This window comes from Candoia aspera, chromosome 7 (genome assembly GCF_035149785.1).
Source record: "Candoia aspera isolate rCanAsp1 chromosome 7, rCanAsp1.hap2, whole genome shotgun sequence".
Taxonomy (NCBI): domain Eukaryota; kingdom Metazoa; phylum Chordata; class Lepidosauria; order Squamata; family Boidae; genus Candoia; species Candoia aspera.
In genome coordinates, this window is record NC_086159.1 from 54,269,432 (window position 1) to 54,296,473 (window position 27,042).

The following is a 27,042-nucleotide window of genomic DNA, read 5'->3' on the forward strand; positions in this document are numbered from 1 at the left end:
TTTCTCTGTGATCCTGCATACTATTCTTTAATAAATCAGATATCTTTGAATTCATACTTATGAGTCTGATGGTGTTTTAGAATAGGCAACCATTACACAGTGTGTATTTCATGAGTTTTGTTCAAGTATAAACTAGCTGGTTTGGTTTGAATGGAACAAAATGCAGCCATTTTAGTGGAATTGCCTCAAGTGTTCTGTGCTGTTTTGAAAATGATGGAATTACAATTTGTCTTGCGTTTTGCAATTGAAGTGGTGGTGTTGGAATTTTGTTGGCTATGACAACAGGTAGCAACGGTGTCAGGGTCAGACTCGCTTCGCAATAAGACACGACTCACTTAATGGGTATTAAGGATTTCCGGTTTATTGGAATGGTAGCTGAAAGAACAAAAAACGGGAACGGGGGCTGTGGTGTGGAGGTGCCCATTTTATACCCTCTTGTATGGCCCCGGGCTCCTCTACCCTCTATTGTCCCCATCCCTCTTGATGGGACCCTTGATTGCTGCATGGGCGTTTTCCCGGTGTCTTCTCTTGTCCTCTCGATTCTGGTGTGTCCTCCAGGGCACCAGGTGCGCCTTATCTCTGCTCATCCGATGTCCTTCTTTTCAGCTGCATATGGGTCCATGGGTGTGGGTGCTTTGGGTGCTTGTTTTAATCCCTGTTTTAATTATCTTCTTCCTCTATTCCTTGATGATCATGATCTACGTTGTGAGGCTCTTTGTGCCTTGCAACGAGGTCATGACAAACAGGCTGTGTCCCCATTGCTTATGGTTTAGATTGGGTAGGGTGATTTGGGGGTTGAATTTTGGAGCAGAGCAGCAGACATTTTCAGGAACGTATGGCACTGTGAGAGACCCATTCTGAATCAATTTTCCCATTCATTATGCCAGTCCTTGGACACCTAGAAGGAAAACCACTGTTTTTTTGTTTGTTTGTTTGTTTGTTTAAAATAAAGATTCTTGCATGTATGAGTTTATGAGTGGATCAGTCAGTATTCCTCAGGGAAAAAAGCAGGTAGAATGTAAGTGCAAAAAAAACCAAAAGGCTAGTATAGTATTGGTTTAATTTGTCTGCCAAATTTGTGTGTAGGAGCTTGGGGAGGGGGTGTGAACTCTGTGCATGCTCCTGTGTCCTGTTCTGAAATTCTGAGATACGGCATGCCGTTATAAATGCAGTGAATCTTCCTCTTCAATATATTCTGGGAACTGTATAGTCAGCAAGTTAGAGGGGCATGCTTACAGTACACATCCATACCGAAGCTTAGCAAGTCATCACTGTGGATATATTGGAGCTAAAACATCCCTCTGTTCTTCATTTCATTTAATAGCATCTACTTGCTAACTTTTAAAAAAGGTTGAATATTGCTTTAAACATAGAGAAAAAGGATGTGGTGGTTGTTTTGTGTGTGTGTGTGTGTGTGCACACACTTTGATATTGATCCTGATATTGTTCTCTTCAGACCACAGAGATTATATTTTGGAACCACTTTCCCTGCCAGAAAGTCCAGGTGGCACTTCTGCTGAAGAAGAATCTCCATCTGTGCCTTGTCTATTCTGTGAAGAATATTCTCCAGTATCAGAACAAAACCAAATTCTGAAACACATGATCTTAGAACACAAACTTGTCATAGCAGATGTCAAGCTGATTGCAGATTTTAGAAGGTATGTTTACTTAAAATTAGGTAACGCAATTTAGCACAGAAGATGCCATGATCTGAAGCCTTAGCCATTGTTTCTGCTGGTATATACTGCAAATACAAGAAGAGGAACAAAAGAAATAGTAGCAGATAATTCCTAATAAATAATATACATGCAAACAACAAATTTACAGTTTTTCATAGTTTCAGGATTGTAGATATGAGAGTCAGTCCTGGAAGCTATAGACACAGGACTAGAATTACCCATGGTAATGAATATGTGTGCCAAATAGTTCTAAAAGTAGTTCCACAAAGAGTGGAAAATCAGATGATTGTACAAGTGTAGACCTGATCCTGTAATTTTAAACAGAAAGCCTTCTCTTTTGGGGGCTGGAATTGAGAACTGAAGACCCAAAAGAGAAACAGATCTTTAAAATTATGGTATGACTTAGCACCAACTGTATATAGTGGTATGAAACATGTTTGGTTCCTGATTTTTTTCTGAGGTTCTGCCATTTTATATTTAAATTTCTTCCTATTAAAAGGCAGGTATATGTAACTATTTTGGAGATGATCTTAAACATTTTTTTAATCCATTCAGTTGTGTCCAATTCTCAGAGACTGCCTGGACAAGTACCTGCAGTTTTCTTGGCAAGATTTTTGGAAGTGGTTTGCCATTGCCTTCTTCGTAGGGCTGAGAGAGAGCGACTGGCCCAAGGTCACCCAGCTGGCTTTGTGCCTAAGGCGGGACTAAAACTCACAGTCTACCAGTTTCTAGCCCGGTGCCTTAACTACTACACTAAACTGGTTCTTAAACGAAAAATAGGAATAATTTAATAAAAACTTAAAAAATGCCCTTAGCATCTGCCTGTACCAAAAGCTCTTTTCCAAGCACCATTCTCACAGAATCTCTTTAGCAAGATTTATTGAAAGACAAAAGATGGTCTTACAAAAATTCCAACAACTGAATTACTCCCCATCTCATAATCAGCATATCCCCAAATATATTAGGGCAGCACCTTTATCATCTTACTAACTCCCTTAGGTGAACAGCAACCCAGTAGGTCTCTTTGCTGATAACATAGAAGCTTGTATCTGGTTGTTTACAAAACTATCTCTGAACTTTTATTAGACTTAGCAGTTACCTTTATATAAGCCAATAATGGCAAAAGAAAAGTGGCACATTAGATTTATTCACATATCAGGTAATATAAATGCTCCTTATCAGATTTGCTTATAATATGTGTCCATTTGAAAGTTATGTACAGCTCAGAAACCTAGAAAAGGAATGAGACAAGTGAAATTTACAATTTCTTTCCAAAGAGGAAAAAGGACTTTTGGATCTATCTTTTACTGAAAACAGGAATAATAGGAAAACAGAAATAAATGGTTCTGGGGGAAAATTGTACCAGGCATTTAAAGAATTTCTCATTCCAGAATTTTTCCATGTGCAAGCAATTTAGAGAGTCAGTTTCCAAAGAGTGGAGAAAATCAAAAATTATTATGCTTAAACAAGGAAACTAGGCATAATCTATTCAGTCTTATAAACCAATTCAGTTACTAAACACAGAGTGCAGAATTTATACAAACTGATAGTTAGCCAATTAAAATAATATATTTGAAACAATCTAGGCTTACTCCTAAAAGAGATTTTAGTCCAATTTTCATATTATTAAATATTAATTTCTAAGACCAAAAAACTTTCTCTGACAATACATTATTAAGGAGACAGGGAGAGGAGGAAGAGAAAGAGAGTGCATGCAAATGTGCACAGAAACATATTTGATTCAGCTTAATGATAATTTCTTTAAAAGGGTTAAATTTGGCCTCAGTTCTATGCATTGATAGATGCGTATATCAAACCATAAAAATTAACGAAGAATACCTCCTAAATGCTTTTGTTGATGATGTGATCTTGACAATAGTTAATGCTGTACAAGCTGTACAAACTTTTTAGAAAACACTCATCTGCAGTTAGAGTGCCCTATAAGCCCAGTAAATAAATAAAACTTCTCAGTTTTGCACTGGTGTCCACATTACCTGTTAATTATGAGAAATCAGAATTACTATATGCTAATAAATTTACAAAAGATTTTATGTAAAGTAATGAATATCACCCTAATTTATAAGATTAGATGTATAGGAATATGTAAAATTTTAAATAAATTTTTAGAACAATCTTCATTTAATACATAGGTAAAATAGCTGGACATAAAATTCCAGATAATGTGATAACTTCTTATAGTAAGGTAGAATTAAATTAATGTAGAATTGGTTAATAAAAGTATTTAAGATATCTTTGTACAGGTTGTCCTCTTTTAGTGACTGCCTCGTTTAGCAACCATTTGCAGGTGATGAAAACATAACTTTATGACCAATCCTTGCATTTACGATCTTTGCAGGTCTGTAAAGCAAAGGAAAGCTGAAGTAAGATCATAAGCACAGTCATGATTTCACTTAGCGACTGCTTTGATTAACGGCAGTTGCTTTAAGCATTTCAGAAGCTCTTGTGAAAATGAAAACTAAATATAAAAATGGATACTTTATGAAGATATTGTATGGGAAGTATGAGTGTATACATATTAGTGACTTTAAAAACTGGAAAATTTTGTTATTTAGCAATTTCATGCTGATTATGTCCCAATCTGCCCCTATATTCTCTTTATTGCTGTCTTACAACTCTGATATATGTAAAATTTATCTCATTTTTCAACATGTATTTTACTTCTGGTGGCAAAGTTGAAGGTCTTTCCTGAACTACTTGCTTACCATTCATTGGTGGTAGAATTTGAATCACATGATTTTCATCTAAACAAAAGATGTGTGAGATTCTTTTAGTTACAAACACTATAGCTGAAATCAAATCATTCAAAAGAAACTGTATTTTCCCATTTTCATATGTCACAACTCGAAACATGTTTATGGATCGGGAAGCACAGAGGATGCTGACCTTGAGATAGCAGGGAGCTCAAAGAGAGCCTGCAGAATGAACAGAAATGAAAATAGGAGATAAATGAAATAATTTTCTTACCTAATTTTTCCAACGGGTTTCTTTAAAAACAAAACGTTTTTTTTGAATGCAGCCCATGTAGGGTTATATTAACCAGTTTGTAGATTTAGTTATTTTCATCCTTAGCAGGTTTTAATAAAAAATTATAGTATGTGCTTTTAAACTGTTGAACAAGTGTACAATGTTCATTCAACAGATGCAATGTGTCTTGTGCATTGTAAATTGGCATGAGGAAATAGAATTGCCTACTTTCATTTTAGGCAGAAGATACATTTATTCTCTTCTGCATATTGAAATATGTACACAACCTAATTATTGCTTCTATAGTTTACATGTTTTCTAACAAATATTTTTCTATGTCTGTGTTGTATAAAATCCTACTAGGAATGTTTAATTCAATTCTTTTTCCTTTTCTTGCCATATTGCAATTCTAGTGTATATAGATCCAGAAGTTGACCTTTTTGATAGGAAGGCCATATGATAGCACATGGTACTGTGACATACAGCTGGCTCCTACAGTACTTTTTGATATTTATTTTGTTGGATAATTAAACAGCTAAGTAAGTCTCAGCATTCATAACAGCATACATTTTTCAAAGGCTTGAGACCAAGCATGCATAAAGGATCCATTTATGTCTTAGGCAATATCAAGTCTTAAAGCAAAATAATAAAATGAAAGAATGTAGGGAAATCAAATTCTTAAATAATTGGCTTATTCAACATGATAAGCTTTCCATGTTTAAAAACAAAATTCTAGTCATAATGTCTGGGTTCTGTGTGTAAGATGGTCATCTGAAAAATGTTTAGCGATGGATTCTCAATTTGCATCTTATCTATGTGTTGTGTATATTGTTCTGGCTAAACAGAAGTGTCTAGTTTGAAGAACTGCCTTCATAGAAGGCTAGAAGCATTAATTAATATCTGAAGTTTCCAAATACTACAAGGAGAATTATTTTTTTAATGTTAATAGAATTAATTAATTGTATAGTGAGATATAAGTTTGTACTAGAGTTGCCTATAATTTTTCTTATTTTTCTCTCCTGAAGATACTTATTGTACTGGAAGAAAAGATTCACAGAACAGCCGATTGCTGACTTCTGTTGTATAATAAGAACAAATTCTGAAGCAGCTTTAGGTAAGTGACTTTTGTAATAAAAGCTATGTAGACCTGGCATGAAAGCTCCTGTAGTAATTAATCACCAACTGACACATTTTCACTTTGTACTTAATTAAATTACATGCAAAAACACAAGTTTGAGGGTTTATGTTCCATGTATGCTTTGATTTTACATTAAATACTTTGTGGCCTGAAGTTAAGGGTATAGGGATAGGAATGGGCAACCCTAAATCACAGATGGTGTGAGCAAGGAGTTTTCTTCTTGGTGATCATTGTCTAGTGAGTCCAAAGGCAGTTCAGGATATAGGGTTTGCATGGCTATTTCAGTTGGAACTGAAGGACAAATTGCGGTTTATGAACATCCTTTGCCACTTCCCAGGATCATTCCATGACAAGATAGTCCTTGCAGTATATCAAATATTCAAACCTTCCCTTCCTCTATCTAGAATCCAAAATAAAGTCCACATCATATTCTGGTGGGAAAGGTGCTAAATGTGAAAAACACAAGAGAGAATTGTGAAACACCAAGTGTACTTTCATTGAGGTAGGCAGTTGCAAATGGATAACCACTGAATTGGACTGATCTGTGATAGGGAATGGGCCAATAAACTTTTGAGTATTGTTTCTTGGATAGATGGGAGGAAAGTAAAAGCTTTGTGGATAGCTAAGCTAAATCCCCCACAGCAGTCATTGTCTTCTTCCCTATGTGTCCCTGCTATATGTTTGTACACAGTCTTGGCCAAATCTGACCATTTTTTTAAAAGGAGCTGTGCCATCTGTCTCTTGGAGAAAATCATGGGCTTACAGAACCATAGAGTTTTAGGGCAAGCTATGAGGACTTTATCCATAAGCTGCTTGCCCATCCATTAACTGCTTGAAAGAAAGATACTGAGAAGTGCAGAGAGTTCTTATATGCAGATTCTGCAAATGACAATAAATCAGGCTAATTGTTCTGTTGATAGAGAATTATTAGCCTTAAAAATAGACCAGGTCAGGAAACAGACACTGCCAGGATTATAGGAATGCTACTCTATTGTTGCAAGCCAGCCAGAGTTTCTCTCTGCCCCTTTTATACCAAACAGGATGATTATGGGTTATTTTGAGGTTCTTAGGGTTTCTGCTTTCCTGGGACTGAGTTGTCATTTTTCTTCCCTTAATGGATCATACATTCCTTCATCAAAGTTATCTCCACACATTCTTTTATAGAAACAATAATGCAGAAATTGTTCCAGCACTTAGTCTTCTCTAATTACCTATTTGATTGTGGGAGATGAGACAATGACAAATAACTATAAATCTCCAGTAAGTGGAAGAGGGCTTTCCAGAACCTGGATGTAAATTGAGAGCCCTGATTCAGGATTACGTGTTTGACTAAACCTCTGTACCGAAAAACATGGTCTGGAGCAAATTGGCCAACTTAGTATTGACAGCCGTGACCCAGTGACAGATATGGTATCTTTAACATCTGTTCTTACCCTTGGCCACCAAAACAAAGTTGCAGAGCATCCAGATGTCTGAGTAGCAGCTGAAATGAAAAGTGAGTCTTCAAGACCTGAAAGGTGCCTTCTTCTTGAATAGACCATTTAAATTGACATCCTTTTTTCAGAAGTTAAATTAGTGGCCTAGTGCTCTCTGTAGAATCAGGGATGAATCTTTTGTAAAATTTGGCAAATACCAAAAAACATCGGAGACCTGAACTTTTAGATGATCTATCACCTTCTGTAGAAATCCAATCAACCAAATAGTTTAATTGAGGAAGATCAAAGGGACATTTTTTCATATTAGCATAGAGTTTGTTTTGGCATAGGCATTGAACACATTCCTCTCTAAGAATGTAGAGAACAGTCTTTTGGGGAAAAAAAATCAAAATGTCATCCAGATGAATGACTACATTCTTATCCAAAGTATCTGAGAATATCTCATTCATGAATCTGGAGAATATATCTGGAAAGTCCTGACGAAGAATTATCTTCTTTATGTAAAAAAAAAGGGGTCCAAATGCAGAAGATGAATAAGGGTGAACTTCTTCAGAATGTGGTTCAGAAACTTTTAAAATGGCTAAATTGAATAGACATGGGATGTTGCCTTTTAGCTGAGATCTGGGGCTGAGTGGTAAGTTGGTGATACAGTCAGATGTCTGATAAGGAGGCAAGTAGCTGTTCCCTCTTCCCCCAAGACATCAGCAAAATCTGCCTACTTTTCTGGCAAGGAAGGAAGTTCAGGCAATAGTGAGGGGGAGAGAGAAGGAAAAGAGCCAGATGCCTGCAAATGGTGATATTAACATTTTTGAGAGGTAAAAGAATTGGCTCCTTATCCCCAATAAATATTAGGATCAAGCGTCTGAAGCCAGTGTATCCCCAAGATAACTGGGACATGCAAGAGAGCATATGTATGTGTGGGTGCATGGGTGGATAGTCAAATATACATTTAAAAGACTATAAAGAACATAGGATACAGGTAATTAAAAAAACAGTATACATAAAGTATGGGCAGATAACCAACAACTCTTGGATAGCAACAAGTCTACACTATCATATGGCTAACATATTCTAGTACATGATTAAAAATTTAAAATACTGTAGGACATTTCATATCCAGTTGCTATTTAAAACATGTCTGTATTGAACTTTAAAATTATTTGGTTAGCGCAATTGAAATCAGAAAAAGGAAAAACGATAGATAATAAAGAATACACTGGAAGAATACTATAACTAGTATGTAGATTTTATGTCAAATTAAAGTATAACTCTAAAACCTAAATTGACAACTCTACACCTGGCACAGTTGTACATGTAGAGTTGTAATGTAGAAATAGTTTCCAAATAGTGTACTGAATAGTACATCAGATTTACTTTTTAAATATGAAGTTATTCTGGACATCGAAGCATATTTCCACAATTTGGTTAGCCATTCTTCCACAGAGTGGATCAGATATCTTTTCTAATTAAAAGTGTATAAAATCTTTGCAGCTATGGTTGCAAGAATCTTTTGTGGTTATTTATTTTTAGCTGCAGAGGAGTCATACATTGCAATACCGGATCTGACTTGATGATCTGCCACAATCATCTCTTCCTGAATAGGCTTTTCCCACAGTAATGTGGGCAGCTGAGGGCTGGAGTTCAGAGCCTATGGAGATAAAAAGGCTAAGGGGGATTATAAAATGCAATTTCCTGATGTCAGATGTTGGAGCTTCCTTTAATTATCTGAGGAAGTCTTGGAAAGGGTGTCTGCAAAGTTTTGCAAAGACAGTGTTTTGGAGCAGCCTGGACATTTACTCATGAAGTGAGCCACATTTCCACAGACACTTTCCAGCTGACTCTGAGCAAGGAAGCTTTGCATGGTAATGCCTGGTGCACCACAGAAAAACACAATCTGAGATCTCACCTTCATTGTTTCTCTGCTATAGAGAAGGACCTCTTCATTATTCCTATTTGTGTGCTCTCTCCACTATTGGAGTCCAAGGAGGCAGTGGAAGGGACAAAAGGCTATGGAACTCTCTCTCTTTATGGACAGTCCTGCAGATACTTAGGAGCCTCAAGGACCTGTTGCCCCATTCTAGGTCTAGGAGGCAAGATCTGACATCTCTCTGATAAGAGCATAGTGAGCCTTACAAGAGTGATGTCAGCCCTTCAGAGTAGGCAAGTTCAACAAACAGGAGAGTAGGTAGGAGCCTTGGAATGTACTTTAATGTGGTTAGGGTATTGCAACTCAGTCTTGAAAGCCTGACAAACCTCTTCCTTATTTCAACTTATACCTAAGCAATCAAGTCAGAGTTGTTTTGAGTTCCTTTGTTGTGCTTTCTAATTTCCCGGACTTAAATATATTTTCTGTTACAGCTCACTTCTCCTGCAAGATTAGGATGAATGACCACTTCATTCTTTCATATCTGCATATTTTGAGACCTCAATGCAATATGCCATTTTTTAATTTTTTATTTTTTGGTCAGATTTTCTCATTCTGGGAATCTGAGGAATATCTATACAGATAATGCCCTTAATGTTTTCAAATATACACACAAACTGTAAATACTGCGATGCTAAGAGGCGTCTTCATATACTAACAAAAATTACACACATTGCCTTGACACTGATGTTTACTTTTGTAACAGAGGATCAGGACAATTATTTTCTTTTATGTGATGCCTTACCTGAAGACAGGGAACTAAGGGAGAAGCTTCAACAACAGAGACTGGTAAGATATTATTTTGTTTAAACATACTGAGATTGTGAAATTAATTAAACAGATAAAATGGGATTCAGTAAGATTCCTGGATCTTCTCTTTCAATAGTGTGTTATAGCCAGACCATAAACAATTCAGTAAGGGAAACTTTAGTCCAGTAAAGGCTGTTGCTTTATAAGTATGTTGAAGATTACTTGAGAAATTCAAGGAAGAAATATCTTATACAAGATATATGTTAGGGTCTTTCTCAAGTAAAAAAAAAAGGAAGCCCTCATCTTAGCATCTGGCTTACTCAATGGCTTAAGGATAGGGCTGGAGAGGCTTTTTGGTGGCTGGGGCCATGTTTTGGGGTCTTTTTAGGTGTGTGGGTGTATTTGTGTGAAAGAGAAAGGGCTGAATCCAGCAAGATAGGAAGAAGCTGAGGTCAGACAAGATAAATGTCAAAACATTATGAAGTGCCCTCAGCAATTAAAAGTCAGAAATGAGCAGCAAAAATTCCATTACTACATGAGGGTAGTTATGAGACACAAGATTTAAACTTCAGCACTTACATATAAATAAGGTTAGATTCCTAGATTCTGCAGTAGCTGATAATTGAGCATCTTCTTTAACTGCAGTAAAGTAACTTATCTGAGCCTTGTCCTTGAATCTTTTGCTGGTAAATTGGGGGAGAGGGGGGTATTGGATTCCTATAGGAAGATGTATTGCTTTGCCAGGGGTGAGGTTCTGATGGTATAGGAGCATGGGCTACAGGATATGGGGAATTCTAGAAATCCTAAGAAAGGAGAGGCTAGGAATTGGTCACCTGTCCCAGTGTTACCTTCCAATCTTTTTGCAAAATAACAATTGCAGGAATTTACCAGCTGAGCATTTACCGAAACAGTTGAAACTGCTTATTAATACTAGCTACTTAATTGCCAAACCATCAAACACTTTAAGAAGCAGCACAAATTATAAACTCTTAAAGGGGGAGATCCAGAACTAGATGATGCTTAAGAAAGATTTCTGCTCCCTTTCTCCTCTTTGAACTGATTCACGCATATGTTTGTGTCTTACCATTTAATGACATGTTGAATGGAAAGGATGCCATTCATGCAGAGTAAAAGAACAGAGCTCAACTTTGTGAAACTTGCACAAAAACCACTCTCAGAATGGTGCTTTTCAGCTCACTGCATGATCTGTCCTGATGAAACAGCAGTGGAGTTGTTTGTGTGAAAGAACAAACTGGAATTTTCACATTAGTGAACCTCTGTTTTTGCAGCCATTGAAGACTGGGCATGCATATATAAAACTAGTCTTCAATGCCACTCTAGCCAGTCATCCTCTTCCTTTGTAAATAAACAGAAGCTGCAAGAATAAAAGGTCAAGGCTAGTAGGACATTAGAGGATAGAAGCTTTGGCACATGGAAGCAGATCAGACCTTTGCAACAAGATGAATAAGCTTGAATTACTCCTAACCATTGTCAAGGTGGACAAAGGTAATGTGGAGGTGAATAGGGAGTCTTACAAGAGATTATAGTCAGTTTGGTGGCTTCTGAGTTTTTCTTTTGGGATAGAGTTAGCAGTTTAATCTCAAGTGCTCTACAATCACCTTAGTGGTGATATGGGACCTAAATACAGTATCTTCAATACTTCAGTTTCCCCTCTCTTGGTTATCTCCTATTACCTAAGTTTGAATATAAATGATTTCTTTCTTTGATTTTACATGGCAACGGTTTATCTTGATTCTCTCTTGGTCAATTTGTTGCACAAAGCAACATGTAGCTAAGCACTCAGAGTGCTGAACAGTAAAATCCCAGGAACAGAAGTAGAAGTACTAAAAGTGGGAGGTCCCTTAGGAATAATTTATAAAATGCTTTTTTGCTTTCAGATTTAAACATATATTGGCTAAAGTATAAAATTGGTTTTGTGTTTGTGGTGTTTTTTTTATTTTGTACTTTGAGTTGACATGCACTGATACCCAAGCACAATACAATACATACTTTTTCTCCCAACAGCCCCTCTGTGGTAAAGAGGGCTGAGAGAGAAAGCGAGGCTCAAAGACACCCCGTTTTTATTCACAGGAATCCATCTGTTTCTCAAGCTGCCATTAGCAGTCATGTTAACTAACTCCTTGTATTGTAGACTAAGTCCATCAAGCCATATTTGTCTGACAGATCTTCCAACTATTTTTATGATTTCATGGGGTGGGGAAGGGGGGAATATAATCAGTTTGCATCCAAAATACCCAGTTTGATCAGTCTTCATTTGTTTCTGTTGGCCTGTTTCTACAAATTTATGCCATGGGAATACATGAAATTAATATATAATAGCAAAAATAATATTTTTTCAGTGATTATTTTTTTTCATTGTAAGAATGGGAGAAACAACAGTTATTTCTAGGAATAATTTGCACCAGGCTCTTAATGAATAAAGATGTGATGGCATATTTTGTTTTTCAATCAATAGAAAGATATTCTGGAGCAACAGCAGCAAGAAAGATATGATTCAGATTTTCATGGCATATGCATGTTTTGTGACAGGCTTTTTTTGGGCAACAGGTTAGTACTGAACATTTTACTATGTGTTTTTATGTTCATGAACATCCTGATGCTATGTAAATGGGAAAAATGAGGATGGGGTATCGCAAAACAGTTTTCAGACATTGTTAGAGCTTCTTACACTTGGTAAATTAGTATACTAGCCTACAGCAAAGGTGTAAAATGTATGACTCAACAGCTGTTGCTTTTGTTGATCCTTAACCATTGGCTGTACCCTGTGGGTCCTATGGGAATTAGGATTCCCCATATCTGGAGGACAACATAAAACCACATGGTCTAGTTGTCTGTTTCTTGTAGTACTCAGCTCAGTGCTCCCAAGAAGCTCATCAGCTCAGGGGTGGATCATGGCTCTAATGACTCTTGATAGCTGCCAAAAAGGAGTTAGCAAAAAAAAAAAAAGCTATGTAATTCAGTTAGCATCACCAAATCTTGTGGTGATGCCTTACATACGTGTACATTTAATTACCTGTGGCATGGAGAAACCCTTTTTTTGTCTGCCCAAAACCAATTTCAGTGGAAACTCGCAAATTTTAATATTCTAATAGAAACCTTTTCTCTCTCTCTGCACTATACATTATACAATGTATTACAAGAATATGTTGTATATTGTACAGCATAATGCAATATATTTTGTTGTAACTCCCTCCTGTGTTTCACCCTTGTATAAACTGATAAATAATTTGCTCTCCCTAATAGAAAATTTGCTCCAAACCTGTGATTTATTTTAGATGCTTATTTGTATGCACCCCAGCCATAGAGGGAAGCATTGTTGAAAACAATTCTCTCTCGTTTTAGGTGAGACCAGCACAGGTCTATAGACTCTGTCTCTGCCTTCATCATTTTCCATTACGTTTTCGATTTCATAGCCCTGTTGCATAGCATTAGTAAATACAGTACAACACATGACAATAGCTACTATGGCCAGCACTACTCTGGTAGCAAAAGCTTCTTTGCTGTTAGTAAAGTTTAAAAGCTCGTTAGGGTTGCTAGCATAAGTTTTTTCTGCTTTTGCTTCATAGCCTGCATATTGAATCAGGCTGTAAGCATTCTTACCTTTTATTTTTAGCTTGGAAGACTTTACAGGGTGGTTTGGAGACCTCAGATAAGAGAAAATACTCCACAGGACAGGAAGCATCACTGTCCTTCATATCCTGTGCAGTATGAAGTCACTGTTGCAGCAGTTGTTTGTTTTACTTGAAATATAGGACTCATTTAAACAGGGCTCTTCTGCATGAAATTTAGCATTTGCTGTAGTTTGTCCTATCATTTCTCTGAGCTTAAGAGAGTAGATGATCCTTCACAGTGCTTTAATTTTAACAAATGAAATTTGTTATTTTATTTTATTATTTTATTTTATTTTATTTTATTTTATTTATTTTATTTTACAAATGAAAGCAAGCATTCTGGTAAGTGGAAATTTCAACCTAATTCTCTGAATGCAAAATGTTTTCTGCTAAACTGTATTGGCTTTAACAAAACCTACCTGAGAGAGTAGGGTTTCTTTACATTTAATTAACCAACCCACCACAGAAGGGCAAACCCCCTTATGTATCACTGTATTAAAGGATGTTTGGGTAGGAGTGAAGGAGCTTTATCCAGAAGCTTCCTGTTTGAATAACATATTTATTATTGTGGTCTGAAATCTAGAATATCAGAGTAAATTCCAACTCAAAAGGTAGACTTCCATGGATATTATGAGGCCCTAGTGCCCAGGCAAAGAAAGACCTGAACAAACAAATGACAAAAAAGTGATAGACATTTTGAAGATTGCTGTAATTTATTTAATATTAAGTGCTGCATCTCTCTGATTAAGATTACATTTCAAAATATTTAGAATATTAGATAAACCCACACTGGGGAGGTTTGGGGAGCTGAGGTATGGGGGCACTGCCTTTCTGTTGCAATGCCAACATTGTGGAAAAGCTCCCTTGTGGAGATCAGGCTGGCTGTTCTCCACAAGCTCCATAAAAACCAAGCTTTTTCAGAGAGCCTTCTCCTGATTTGATTTGATATTGCCATCTTTTATTTTCTTTCTATTCATGTAGTGTTGCTGTGCTTTTATTTTTATATGGGATTGTTTGATACAGGTTTTTTTCTATATATGTGAATCGCCAAGAGTCATTTTTAATAGCAGTGGCATAAAATATGTTTAATAAATAAATAATAACTACATTACATTGTAATTTATTTCTATTATGTTTAGTTAACCTAACAAAAGTTCAAGGTTTCATACTGAAACCTTAACAAAACTGAAAGTTTTGAATCCTAGAACCTCAAGATGATAGATAGGTAGACCATGCCCTGCCCACCCTGAATATCTTTCTGGTTCTACGTATGCAGACATTCAGCCCAGCAAAATGTATGTTGTGAACATGGGAATGAGCCAGAACATGTGGGTTCCACTCTCTGAACCTCAAATAATGTTTTACCAAACAGGAATTGCTGAATTGAGGCTTGAGAAGGGAGCTGAGGCAAAACACTTGGGTTTCCTATATCTCAGTAATGCAGGGAATTACAGTAGCACTACTTAGTGAGAGAAATCTATATAGTGAGTGATTATTGCTCTAAATCATAAAATAAATTTCTGTATTATCTTGGTATGCCAAAGGTCTTTGCTTTGAAAAAATATATGATTTTGTTTGCTTGCTACCAATGTTTCCATTCTAATGAAGTATGAAATATTGCTCACCTGCCTCTGCTGAAATAATTTGTCTTCCCTGCTGAAGTCTGAAATGGTATCCCTGATGCATAATTACAATATTGATCAAAATCAGTAATTGGTTTTGGTTTTAAAGATGCAGATGATGTGATATGCTGCTGTGAGAAGGAAATAACTATGAAATATATGTGTCCTGATTCTTTGTTACTAGAAAAAGAAAAACAAAGATTTCCATGAAGGTATTCAGTGGTAGTTTTATTGAGCTGAAATTCACATTTTCTTTGGTTATGTATAAATTCTACCTGTAAAAGGATCAGTTACTTAGCCATTCAAGTACCATATGTGAATTTCTGGATATTAAGAGCTGCTTTGGATATTATTCATCTCTGTGTGGCTGCTTACAGCGAAATTGGAAATGTTAGCAAAATTATAAACTACATTCATTTCTAGCAGTGCTGCTTAATTCCAAGCATCATAGTTTTCACTGGAGTATATTTAATGGTGCCCTAAGATGCATGTAGAAAAAAAAGAAACACCTATATTCTACTTCATTTATTTTATAGATCGGTCCTTCTCAATCACATGGCAAATGATCATGCATTCAGTATTGGATTGCCAGATAACATTGTGAACTGTAAGGAGTTTTTGAATGTTCTTCAGAAAAAACTTGACAGGTACCAGTATATATCTAGCCAAGCGATTAAAATATCTGCTATGGTATTGGTTTTGTTCTATAAAATTAACTTTACATTCTGTTTAAAATTTATATATTTACTTTCTCTTTTTTTCACTTTTTATTTCCTTGACAGTTAAACAAGTTGAATTGTCACTACTGTGAATGCTGTTATCTCTTCTGAAATAGTATATTACTGATTTGCCTGACAGATGTTCAATGATATGGAAAGAGTAGAAAAGCCTATTTATTATTTGGGAGGCCTTTAACATTGCTATGGTTTGGTCATAAAATAAGTCGTATTTGAGCCCAGATTGTAGCGCTCTAATTGAAACGGTTGGTTTTAGAGACTGCAGAGGTTTGTTTGCGTGGTTTATTAATGAAAGTTTTCTTAAATGCTTTTAAAAATAAAATAAAATAAAAAAGCTTGACACCTGTAGAGAGTGTCTTATGCATCTTAAAAACTTGCCCAGTTTTTCATTGACTCATGTGAAAGGTAGTTTAAGATAGATTGATTTCCCATAATTTACAATTCTGTATGCCAGATGTCTATAATTGTTCATATAAAACCACTTGTGTTGCTAGTCACATCTGTATGAGGTGGTACCTCTTGGGACTATTATAACTGAGGGATAGCAGCTTCCCCCTTCTTAGTTTTCCAAATTGGTAAATGTAGTATAGGGATCATAATTATCTATATGCACCACATACTTCTATGTATCAGAGCATTTTCCGAAAAGTTGTAGAGGATGGGGAAGATGCCAGCTCTCAATCTCTGTTTGCAACAAGTAATTCAGGTCTCTGAAGAATGTATAAATAATTCTGTATTTGATTCAGTTGTTAGAAAATTGCAGTTTTGAAATATTTAAAAGGGAACCTAGAAATTGAATAAATAAGACAATATATTTTGTGTTACGTAGGAAAATGAACAATAAATGACATCTTGAAAAGTTGGGAATAGTATCTAAATATCATCCCTAAGCAATTTGAGTACACACACACGTGTTTGGTTTAGAAAAACACGTGTATCCCAATATCTTAATCACATACAACAACTAGAGTTTTTAGTGTAATTACAAACGAGTGAAATTAGTTGCAAAAAATCAGCCATTTAAGTTAACCAAATCTTTACATTAAAAAATAAACTATTATTTTATACATTTATACTTGAACTATTAATTTTCTTCTTATGTATGTTCAGGAGTACATCTGTTTCTTTCTTTTCAGACTGAGTTCTGTAATTTTATTAGAGAAATAAAATTTCATTTTATTTCATTTTAACAGAGAGGTCATGATGAGTTATTTTATTAACTCATCATGAGCTCTCTGTTAAAATGAGCCACTTTTGTTGGCATCACAAGTAATTTTATTAATTAACAACATTATAGCAATTTCATTTTTCTTTTCCTAAATATTAGTCTCCAGTGTTTATACTGTGAAAAAACATTTCGGGATAAGAACAAACTCAAGGATCATATGAGGAAGAAGCAGCATCGTAGAATCAATGCCAAAAACCAAGAATATGACAAATTTTATATTATTAATTACTTGGTAAGTTTTATGTATCCATATTTATTTAACATATATCTATATTTCCTTTTCATTATAATATGTTGAATTAACACATAATTACATTTCAGATACATTTCAGATCAAAAATAAAATACCAACTATTAACGTGCTTCAGTTACAAACCAGCAATCATTTAATTACAGATTAAGTTCAGTCAGACAAATGACTTTGTTTCAGTTTTTGACCAGCAAAAAGTGGCTATTATTAGCTGTTAATTTGGGCTACAGAATCAATTGTAGGGCTACAAAATCAACTATAGGATTAACTATAATTCAAGAACAGTCTGTGCCCTTAAATTGTAAAGGCAGTAGTTTTAAAACTGTAGTAATAACATAGAACATAAAAACTACTGTGAAGCTACTGTGGAAAACTCAACTACAGTGTGCTAGTACAGAATACCATCTTCTTTTACCTTATTTTTACTATACTGTATAGTTATTATTTTAAATTTGATACTTAGTTTTAATTAATCTAAAAATCATACCCGTATATGATTTTACAGCATTATAGTTGAGTTTTAGCAATCCAGATTCCTCTTGCAGTAAGTCACATGTTTTAAAAATGTGATTGGCAATAAGGAAGTCTAAATTAATAATATCCCTACTTGCCTATGACAATTTTCAAACTGGGGTTTTCCTGGAGTGTAACTTTGCCATGCATGTAAAAGCTGAAATTATACTTCTGCCTGATCATCTTCCAAATGTGTCTTTAATCCAGGAAATTTAATACAGCAAAGCTATGGCTAAAATGGAGCCAAGCTCCTGTCACAATGTCCACAGATCCCATCATAGCTGTGTAGTGATTTTTTGACTGGATCACTTGCATTCCATAGAGAAATCAGAGTAAAAATTTCCAGTGATCAAACTGAAAGGCCAGAAAGTTAACCCACACCATCAGGTTGTTTGTACCTTGTTCATTCTGAAGTATTGAGACGTGTGTGTGTCAATTTGGTTGAACTGCCTTGTGTTAAAATTCCCCGCAGGGCAGTTCACAGATAGCCTGGATGTGGTCAGCATGCCAGGAGACAGAAGCAAGGATGTAATAAGAAGTAGCGTCTCTGAGCATGTACAGAGAGAATAAGGTAGCATCATCCTGTTGTTGCCTTGACTCTTATCTTGGTTATGACCAGAGTGAAGAGGGAAAAATCTATTGCCCTTTGGTCTTTTCCGTATTTTGCCATCTGCCCAGGCTAGCTGTCTGATATAGTTGATCTTTGCATCGTTCTGATGGAAGATGAAGATAAGCCATTAAACAACCTAGCATTTTGGATTGCTTGCAATGGAACTCATTGCAAAATTGTCCTGGAAATCAGTAACACTTGATGGAGCTAAAAAAAGCAAGTGATGGTTTAAGCTTCTGAAACATACGATGTCATTATGCCACAAGCACTTTAGAAGGAAAAAACTCTCCCCCCCCCACCCCAGCTTTTTCCCAGCTGTTATCTTTTCATTAAAAAGTAGCAGCTAATTTCTTAGAAATAGCTGTTTCCATGGGAGAATGTGTAGTGCTCTCAAGAGGAACCTGCAGCTAGAAATGTTAACTATCTCACATCTCACTAGCCTGGCAATATTAATGAATCTTACTGCCCTTGGACAGTTTATCCTAGAGAGTAATGCATCTCTGACTTAATTACAGAATTTTAATTCCCCAATCTATAATGAAATCTTGTTACGAGCTATTTTAACAGGTACACCATTTACCTGACATGTTGTAACAGCTCTGAAACTTCTGATTACAGTACACTGTACTCTGGGCCTGCCTCATTTGACATAATTACCCCCAAAAGCAAAATAGAACAGTTTGATTGTGATGCCTTCCCATTTTAATCTCTTCCCTCTTACGTTTTTCCTTACAGTTTTGGAAGAAGCAGATAAATGTGAATGCAAGTGTAATAAATAGCACTGAGACAAAGTTCTTTAATTAAGATGTTATCTACCACAGAAATAGCCAAGTGGTGTTTTAAGCAAAACTATTATTTTACATCATCCAGGCTCTTTAAAATAGTAAGGGACATATTTTTTTCCAAAAATTTACAGTGCTAGAAGATTAAAATAGAAGTGATTCTTATCTGTGGCAGTCTGAGCCCAGGAGGACCTGCAAATCATAGATCAATTGCTCTAAGGGAGTGAGGCCCCATCCACAGCTAAAATAGTCTCATCTTGACTGGACAGGACATTAAAGCACATTAAAGCAACCCATCCTAATGTTAGATTTCATGTCAAAGCAAAGAGAGAGAAATATAGTGCCTTATATTTCACTACCTTTGAGCAATGCTGAGTCCTATTTCAATCCAGTATGTTGGTGTGTCCTTTTTTTAATATATTCTATTTACTTGGTAACTAACATTTTTTCCAGAAGGAACTTTAAAAGTAAATTCTCAAGTAGCTAATACTTTTTACATTCTATCTGTAAACTAATACAGGGACTCAGACACTTTCCTGAAAATGAAACACTTCTTTTTAATCCATCCTTCAGTTATCCAAAGAGGGCTTATCTTGTTCCATAGAGCTTTCTTTTAGCACTTAAGATTTTCCTCAACAATGCAGAAATGGGCATAGAAATAGTTAAATCTGTACAGTATATAAACAGAGAGCAAACCCCACTCCCTTCTAGCACTGAAGCTCAGAGATGACTTCACAGTTGAACCCTGAGCTACAGATACTCTCTTCTATTAGTAATAGTTAAATATACCAGAAACTTCCCACATCCTGTATTGAGGATTTATCTCATAAAGGGGGTCAGTGATTCCAAAATAAATTTATATGTTTTTTTAAAAAAGAGAAAGAAAACATTGTTTAGAAATAAATTGTATTGGCAAATACAGAAAACTGCTCAATCTGGCACTGTGTCTCATAATCTTCCTAAATTGCCAGGGCTTCTTGATAGACTTAATTGTTGGGGCCTTTTTTGCATCATACAAATGCATCACATGACTGGGGAATACAATCATAACAAAATTCAGTAAACCTAAGAAATGAACTTGATGGAGGTTCCATAATAAAACTGCTGTGGGTCAAAGTTCTGGAGCAGCGTCGCGCTTACTATATACCCTTGATGAAATCATGTATTTCCTTGAATTTCTGTTAATACTATATGTTCTTCTTTTCACAAGGGGGAATTTGTTTGTTTGTTTGTTTATCCAATTTGTCCCCGCCCATCTCCTCCCTTCGGGGGATTCTGGGCGGTTTACAGTAATCAATTAAAACAACGATCATACAATGAGTAAAATACACAATATAAAATTACAGTAATAATATAAATAAGAGTAAAAAATAAAGTCCAAGTGGCAAAAGAATCTAAAACAGTCCAAGTGTGGGAAGAGTGGTCTATAGCAGCCATCCCCATGTAGATCTGTTCCCCTCTCCACCCCAAGCAAGGCAGCAGAACCAGGTCTTCAGATTCCTCCAAAAGGCCAGGAGTGATGGGGCCAATCTCACCTCTGGGGCCAGCACGTTCCATAGGGCGGGCGCCACTGCAGAGACACATACATTTTCAGCTGCTTCATACAGTGCATAAATATTTTATACACAAAGCCATAAAATAACTTTTATCTTAAACACACCATCAGATAAGCCACAGCCAAAACTTAGATCAGATAAAGGTGAACCTATGGATTTCCAGATGTTGCTGAGCTGCAACATTCAGCCTCTTCAGTGGATATTGCCAAGGGAAAGAGTTGCTGAGAGTTTCCATTTCTAACTTAGAACTTCTGCTCTTTCTGAATAAAGTAAATCTAAGTTTGCTTAAAGCATTCTTTTTTTTTTCCAGGAATTTGGGAAGTCCTGGGAACAGGTTCAGTCAGAAGATGATCGAGAATTGTTCCACAATCAAGAAGAGTATTAGGAATTTTTATTTCATATTTAAGGGCTAGCAACCTGGGATATCTATTTTTTAGGCTTGCTACATGATACTGATAGACAAAATAGCTGTCACTGAAGAGATTTAAAAATGAGATTTTCAGCATTTTCAAGTATGAATAGTAATTATGGGGAATGAATTGGGATAGTAAATTGAATTGGGATAGTCGGATTAAACACGGAGCAATCTAATATCTTCGTTTTCTTTAATAATATCCCACCTCAAACTTACTTTTGCACCACAAGGGAAAATGGTAAAATTCTTTTACTTGGTAAGGCAGTTTATCATTTGGGAAGACAGGAGATCAAACATGCCCACTCCCCTGCCAGTATTGCTTTCAGTACTGATAAGACAATGTTAGAGGGACATCCTGTCAATGGACATATTTGAACCATTTTCACACACACAGTATGTTGCTTAGTTACCCTTACCTACTCCCTGAGAAAATTACAGAAAAATGCAGAAAGAATCAGGTAGGGCTGTGCTGTGCTTTGAGTTCAAAGGGAAGCTGGTTCCTTGAAGAGTGTGGGGGCACTCACATAGTACCTATCTGTAACTCCTTAAAGCAGCTGCTACTTTTCCCTGTAGTTGCCTTCTAACAGCTGGAGCACAGTCCTGAGAGGACATAAGCTTGGTTTAAGGAGTTGCAGACAAGTGTGATGTGCATGCCCATGTGCACTTCTAAGTGCTGTTTTCTCTTCAATCCAAAGTGCTGCACAACCTTAGAATCAAGTTCCAGAACAGTCTCAGTATTTCACATCCTACCACCCGGAGTGCTGATCATCATGTATTTCCTTTGTCTTGTCAGCCTTCCCCAACTTGATGCCTTTCAGGTGTATTTGATGTAGCTTCCTTAAGGCTGAAAGGAATGACAAAAGAGCCACATTTCCAACATTCCCCAGGAGAGGTCACACAACAAAAGCAGTAACTTTTTGTCACCAGTGTTCAATAAGCTAAACCTTACCTTTTTGCCTCCAGCCATACACATTACTTCAAACTATATTTTAAGGTTATGAACAGCGGATGGGGCTGGAGAGTAAGCAAGGTTAGAAGGAGGTGAAACTGAGCCACCATGATAATGTAATTCTTCTCTAGGTCTTACTTTAGAATGTGGCCCGTAACAAGCGGCTTTAATTACTATGGAGGCAGCCTTATCTGAAAACACCAAGAGAAAAATAGTGAAATATTGTCATGTTGTTAGAATAGAACTGGGCATATAAGCTTACAAATATTCCTCAAATACAAGCATTCTGATCCTCATGCTAGATGTATAGTTTTCAACAATTGCTTTTTTTAATGAAATAATATATATTTATCAAGTCTGCAAAACAGGAAGATATAATATTACCAGTTCTCGTTAGTTTTATATAAGCCAAGGGTGATAACTATTAGGTGGGCAATGGCTACATTTGTAACTGCTGTTTTGTGTTGGTCAAAGGCCACAATGGAGTGAGAGTATTATGGTGACATTGCAGTAGATGGAGGAGGTATGGTGGGGTGGTATTGGTTTTTTAGATGGGATAAGGCTACATTTAAGCTTATATACATAGCACCTCCTTTCCATATGTTTTGCTGCTAAAAATTCACAACTTAAAATTTTGGTAACTGCAAAAAAACAGATTCTGGGATACATTACTTCTTCCTTTCTTTGAAATAAGCAGTGCCCAGCCATAAATCAGAATAGCCTTGCCCAGTTGGGGTGATATATGTTGTGACAGTGTATAACAGCTAATAGATGGGATGGTTATCTCACCAAAGTGCTAGCACCAAGAAACAAGAGGAAGATATTGGCACACTTGAGATTTGCAAAGCTTGCAATACAGCAAAAATAATTTGTGGGGAGAAAACCTACATGGCAGAACAACTCAATGTGGATTAAACATGCTGAGTGATCATAGAATACTGAATCTTCAGGGGGCTGGAGGGAGGAGTTGAAAGCCAATGGGGACAGGAATGGATGAAGGATGTCTTAAGACTGCAGCTGACTGACTGGAGCAGAATTCCACCTTTCAGCTTGTTGCAGGAATAGATGAGTTAAAACAGGTTTTGTTTCCATGCCTACAGCTTTTCTAGACAGTTCCAAAATACCAGTTACAGCTGGCTCTTTGCAATGTTTCTTTATAGGGACTGGTGTGATTGGGAAGAACATCCTGTTTGTGCAGTCTGTCTCTTCTGTGAAAAGCAGACTGACACCACAGAAAAACTCTATGTTCACATGGAGGTATGAAGAATGTATTAATGTATATTAGATCGTGCTTTAGAAAATATGTACTGTAGGTTTGTGATGGAGGTATCTTTTAGGAGGTTCTTTATGAATGTCTTAATTTATATCCAACTTTTCTCCAGGAGCTCAAGGCAACTTTCATGGGGTTCCTCTTCATTTTATCCATAATAACCCTGTGAAGGAAGTTGGGCCGAGAGAGGGACTGGCCCAGTGAATTTCCCTAGCTAAGGGTAAACTTACATCTCCCCAGTCTAACACCTTAACTATTATAATTCACTGGTTCTTTGTTATCCCTTCATTAGTATTTATTCATCAATTTTAGCAGAATTGCAGCCTTGGATTTACAGATTAGATCCAGAGCTACTCATGCTAGAGAAGCAACTTGACTCAGTTTCAGGAGATCTCTTTTAAATCCTTTGAGGGTTTAGCTGAACACATGGAGGGCTTCAGATTGAATAGAGAATGACACTGTTCATACCCTCTTCTGTTCTTGGAGGGTAGCTGTGCTTCCATGAATGTAACATAGCACTTTGTCCAGTCTGGGATTCCAGTTAATTAACATTCTAAATGTGTATACAGGATACATGGTACAGACAACAAAAGTACGCCTCTCCATGAAACATCCAGTATCAACACATGAAGGCTGAGAGAGAGTAGAAGTAGGGCTGTATCTCTGGTCCCATTGTCTACTCCATTTGAGATGGTTTATATGTTAAGCTGGACACCTGAGTGGGGCCAAAGTCTGCATTCAAACCAGAATAGAAAGAGCTTGGAAGAAAGTTTAGTGATTTGAAATATTCACTTGAGAGGCTGTGGCTGGCTCACACTTTGTGCTAAGACATGATTTATATATTGTTTGCTGAATAAAAGTCATAGCAGTCCCTGAAGTTCTAAGGCTTTGAGAAGGCAGCAAATGTTTTGAAGAATTAACAGTTTGTACTGCTATTTAGGTTTTTTATAACATTTATAATTGCAACAACTGGTTCGGTAAACAATAATACAGCAGTAAATTTAAATATAATATTATCCGGTACCTAGCTATTTAGATTATTTCTGGGTTTCACAAGGTTGGGGTTAATCAAATACAAATCATTTGAAATCATTCAAAACTTTTTTCTTCCCAAACCCAGGAGGCTCATGGATTTAACTTGCAAAAAATTAAGTCTGAGCATGGTAAGTAATGCATACATTGTATTAAAGGCAATTGCTGCTCGTAGAAATCGGTTTTTTTAGAACATAAGTCAGTCTATACAATTCAAGGTTTTTGAATTACTGGGACATGTATTGCAGTTTTCCTCTCTTGAATGTTACTATCAACTGCTTCAGTGATTCTCAAGAAACCACTGTCATAATAGATTTGGAAGTTCTATTTTTGTTTTCTTTTTCTGTATCTTGGATTTACAAGTAGCAACTATACTAAATGAGCTATATTTTTTTAACGGCTACTAGGGTTCCAGCACTGAAATAGTAACAAATATCAGCATGGCACTATTTGCTTTCTTCCTCCTTAAGTTAGCTTTCTAATTCAGATAACCAACAGACATGCAGAACTTTAAACTCTGTTTATTGTTCTGTTCTTAAATAAGTTAAACACTATAAACACAAGATTTATTTGGTCTAATAATCTTGTTTGGATATACCAGCTACTTCTTCCCTGAAACCTTTTGTTGTTGTTGTTCACTAGATCTGAATTTCTATCAGCAAGTGAAACTAGTGAACTTCATCAGGAGACAAGTCCACCAATGTCAGTGTTATAAGTGTGAGAAGAAATTCCAGTTGAAAAAAGAGTTAATACATCATTTGGAAGATAGCAAACATATAGCAGCCCTGCCCGACAGATCTGTTTGGGATCAACCACAGTAAGTTGTATATGCATGCTCCGTCAGTATTGTGGACCGTATATTATAAGACCTTATTAACAGCCAAGCTTTGAATTATCCTGTTCAGGCTTCCTTTGCTCTGCAGATCAGCTTATTCAAGGTGCTCTTTGATTACCACACCTTCAAACTAAAAGTGCTGTTACAGTTTGCTAGGTCTGTTTTGTTTGATTTACAATGGAAAGGATGGAAAATGCTCATTAGACAGGGTTTGTCACTTAAACAAATGACAAATAAAGGACAGTCGATTTTTTTATTACAAGCTACATTTCAGTGTGTTTGAAAATGCTAGGTAATTGAAAGTTTACAGAAAGGAATCTGGGAAAACAGAATTAATCAACTGCAAACTCGAAATTCAGAAAGAGGTAGCAGCACTGTTGGTTTGTACCTTCAAGAATCTATAATGACTAAATACATTGATTATATGCAACAAAAGAGCTAGATATACATGCATGTGAATACTTTCACTATGTGCACATAATACAGATGTTGAAGCAATTTCCCAGAAAGGCTTCCCATTTCTTTGGGAAGTGTTTTAAGAATTGAAATCAGGGAAGAGGATCCAATTACACAGGCCCTCCTTTTGCAATTGGCATCACCTATATGCAAGTAACAGTTACTGCTGCCCTGTGAGTGTTTTGCGTGGCATTCTTCCATGGCACCATCTATGCAAAATGAAGAAGTAATAGATGCGTAGTGTACTGCACATCCTTTCAATCCACCTTACCCAGTGTCATGCAGACCACAGCCGTACCTAGTGATAGGTGCAACTATTTCCAGTTTCTGCCTAAATGACAGGCTATTGCTGTTCATGTGGTTGCAATAGCCTTGTGTCCATTTCAGAAATGTTAGGTTCTGTCATGATGCTGTAAGATATGTGGGTAAAGAGGACATGAATTAGGTATCATGTTGCTCTTTTCTGTTCTGCTTAGGTACTATTTTCCTACGTATGAAAATGATACTCTTCTCTGTACACTTTCTGACAATGAGGATGAACTGACAGCTGAAAAACGAAGAGAAATCATACCTATCATTAGTGAGGATGTTCTGAACATAGAGGCTTTGAAACATAGAAGTGTGTTAAATCAGCTTCTTCGTGAGGAGTTAAATAATGTAGAAACATGACTATAATGAAAAAAATTAACTGGTTTTCTGTAATACTATAATAACTGTAATACTTAATAAAATTATTTTTTTTTAAACCTATCATTGCTTGGAAGAATTTCTATGATAAAAATGAATGTACTACCTAGAATGATGTTTTTATTGCAAATAATAGCAGTTTTGAAAAATTATGCACCTTTTAAACAGTGGCAAAAGATCTATATAGATTTGTATGGCAGAGAAAGAAAGGGTTAAATATAAATTCTGCAGGATGCAAAAGACAAAGGAGGGTTAGCGTTACCTGATTTTAAGTTGTATTTTGCAGCGTGATGTTGGTTTGGATGAAAGAATGGATCCCGCTGAGAAATAAAAGAATGTTAGAATTGGAAGACCATAACCTGAGGTTTGGTTGGCATGGGTTTTCATGGTACGATAAAGTTAAAGTTAATGTAGATTTTAAAAATCATTATGTGAGAAGTGCCATATTGGAATAAATATAAGCCAAGGCTGTGCCCAAAGATACCTTTATCAACCTCAGTGCAGGAAGCATTCTATAGAAGAGAAATGCCATATAGAGAGAAATGGTTAACATATC

At 36.2% G+C, this 27,042-nt stretch overlaps 1 protein-coding gene across 1 annotated transcript in view; it reads left to right on the plus strand.

The window, feature by feature from the left end:
• The window catches only part of ZNF277 (zinc finger protein 277), a 42,729-nt gene extending 16,227 nt beyond the window's left edge, over positions 1–26,502 (plus strand). The window contains exons 2-12 of the mRNA XM_063309434.1: positions 1,457–1,658; positions 5,690–5,778; positions 9,869–9,951; positions 12,389–12,480; positions 15,703–15,813; positions 17,231–17,363; positions 21,153–21,220; positions 23,367–23,463; positions 24,597–24,639; positions 25,151–25,325; positions 26,276–26,502. Of these exons, the coding sequence (XP_063165504.1) occupies positions 1,457–1,658; positions 5,690–5,778; positions 9,869–9,951; positions 12,389–12,480; positions 15,703–15,813; positions 17,231–17,363; positions 21,153–21,220; positions 23,367–23,463; positions 24,597–24,639; positions 25,151–25,325; positions 26,276–26,468 (1,286 nt within the window). The 3' untranslated portion in view covers positions 26,469–26,502. The remainder of the gene's footprint in view (positions 1–1,456; positions 1,659–5,689; positions 5,779–9,868; positions 9,952–12,388; positions 12,481–15,702; positions 15,814–17,230; positions 17,364–21,152; positions 21,221–23,366; positions 23,464–24,596; positions 24,640–25,150; positions 25,326–26,275) is intronic.
• The last annotated feature ends 540 nt before the right edge of the window (positions 26,503–27,042 follow it).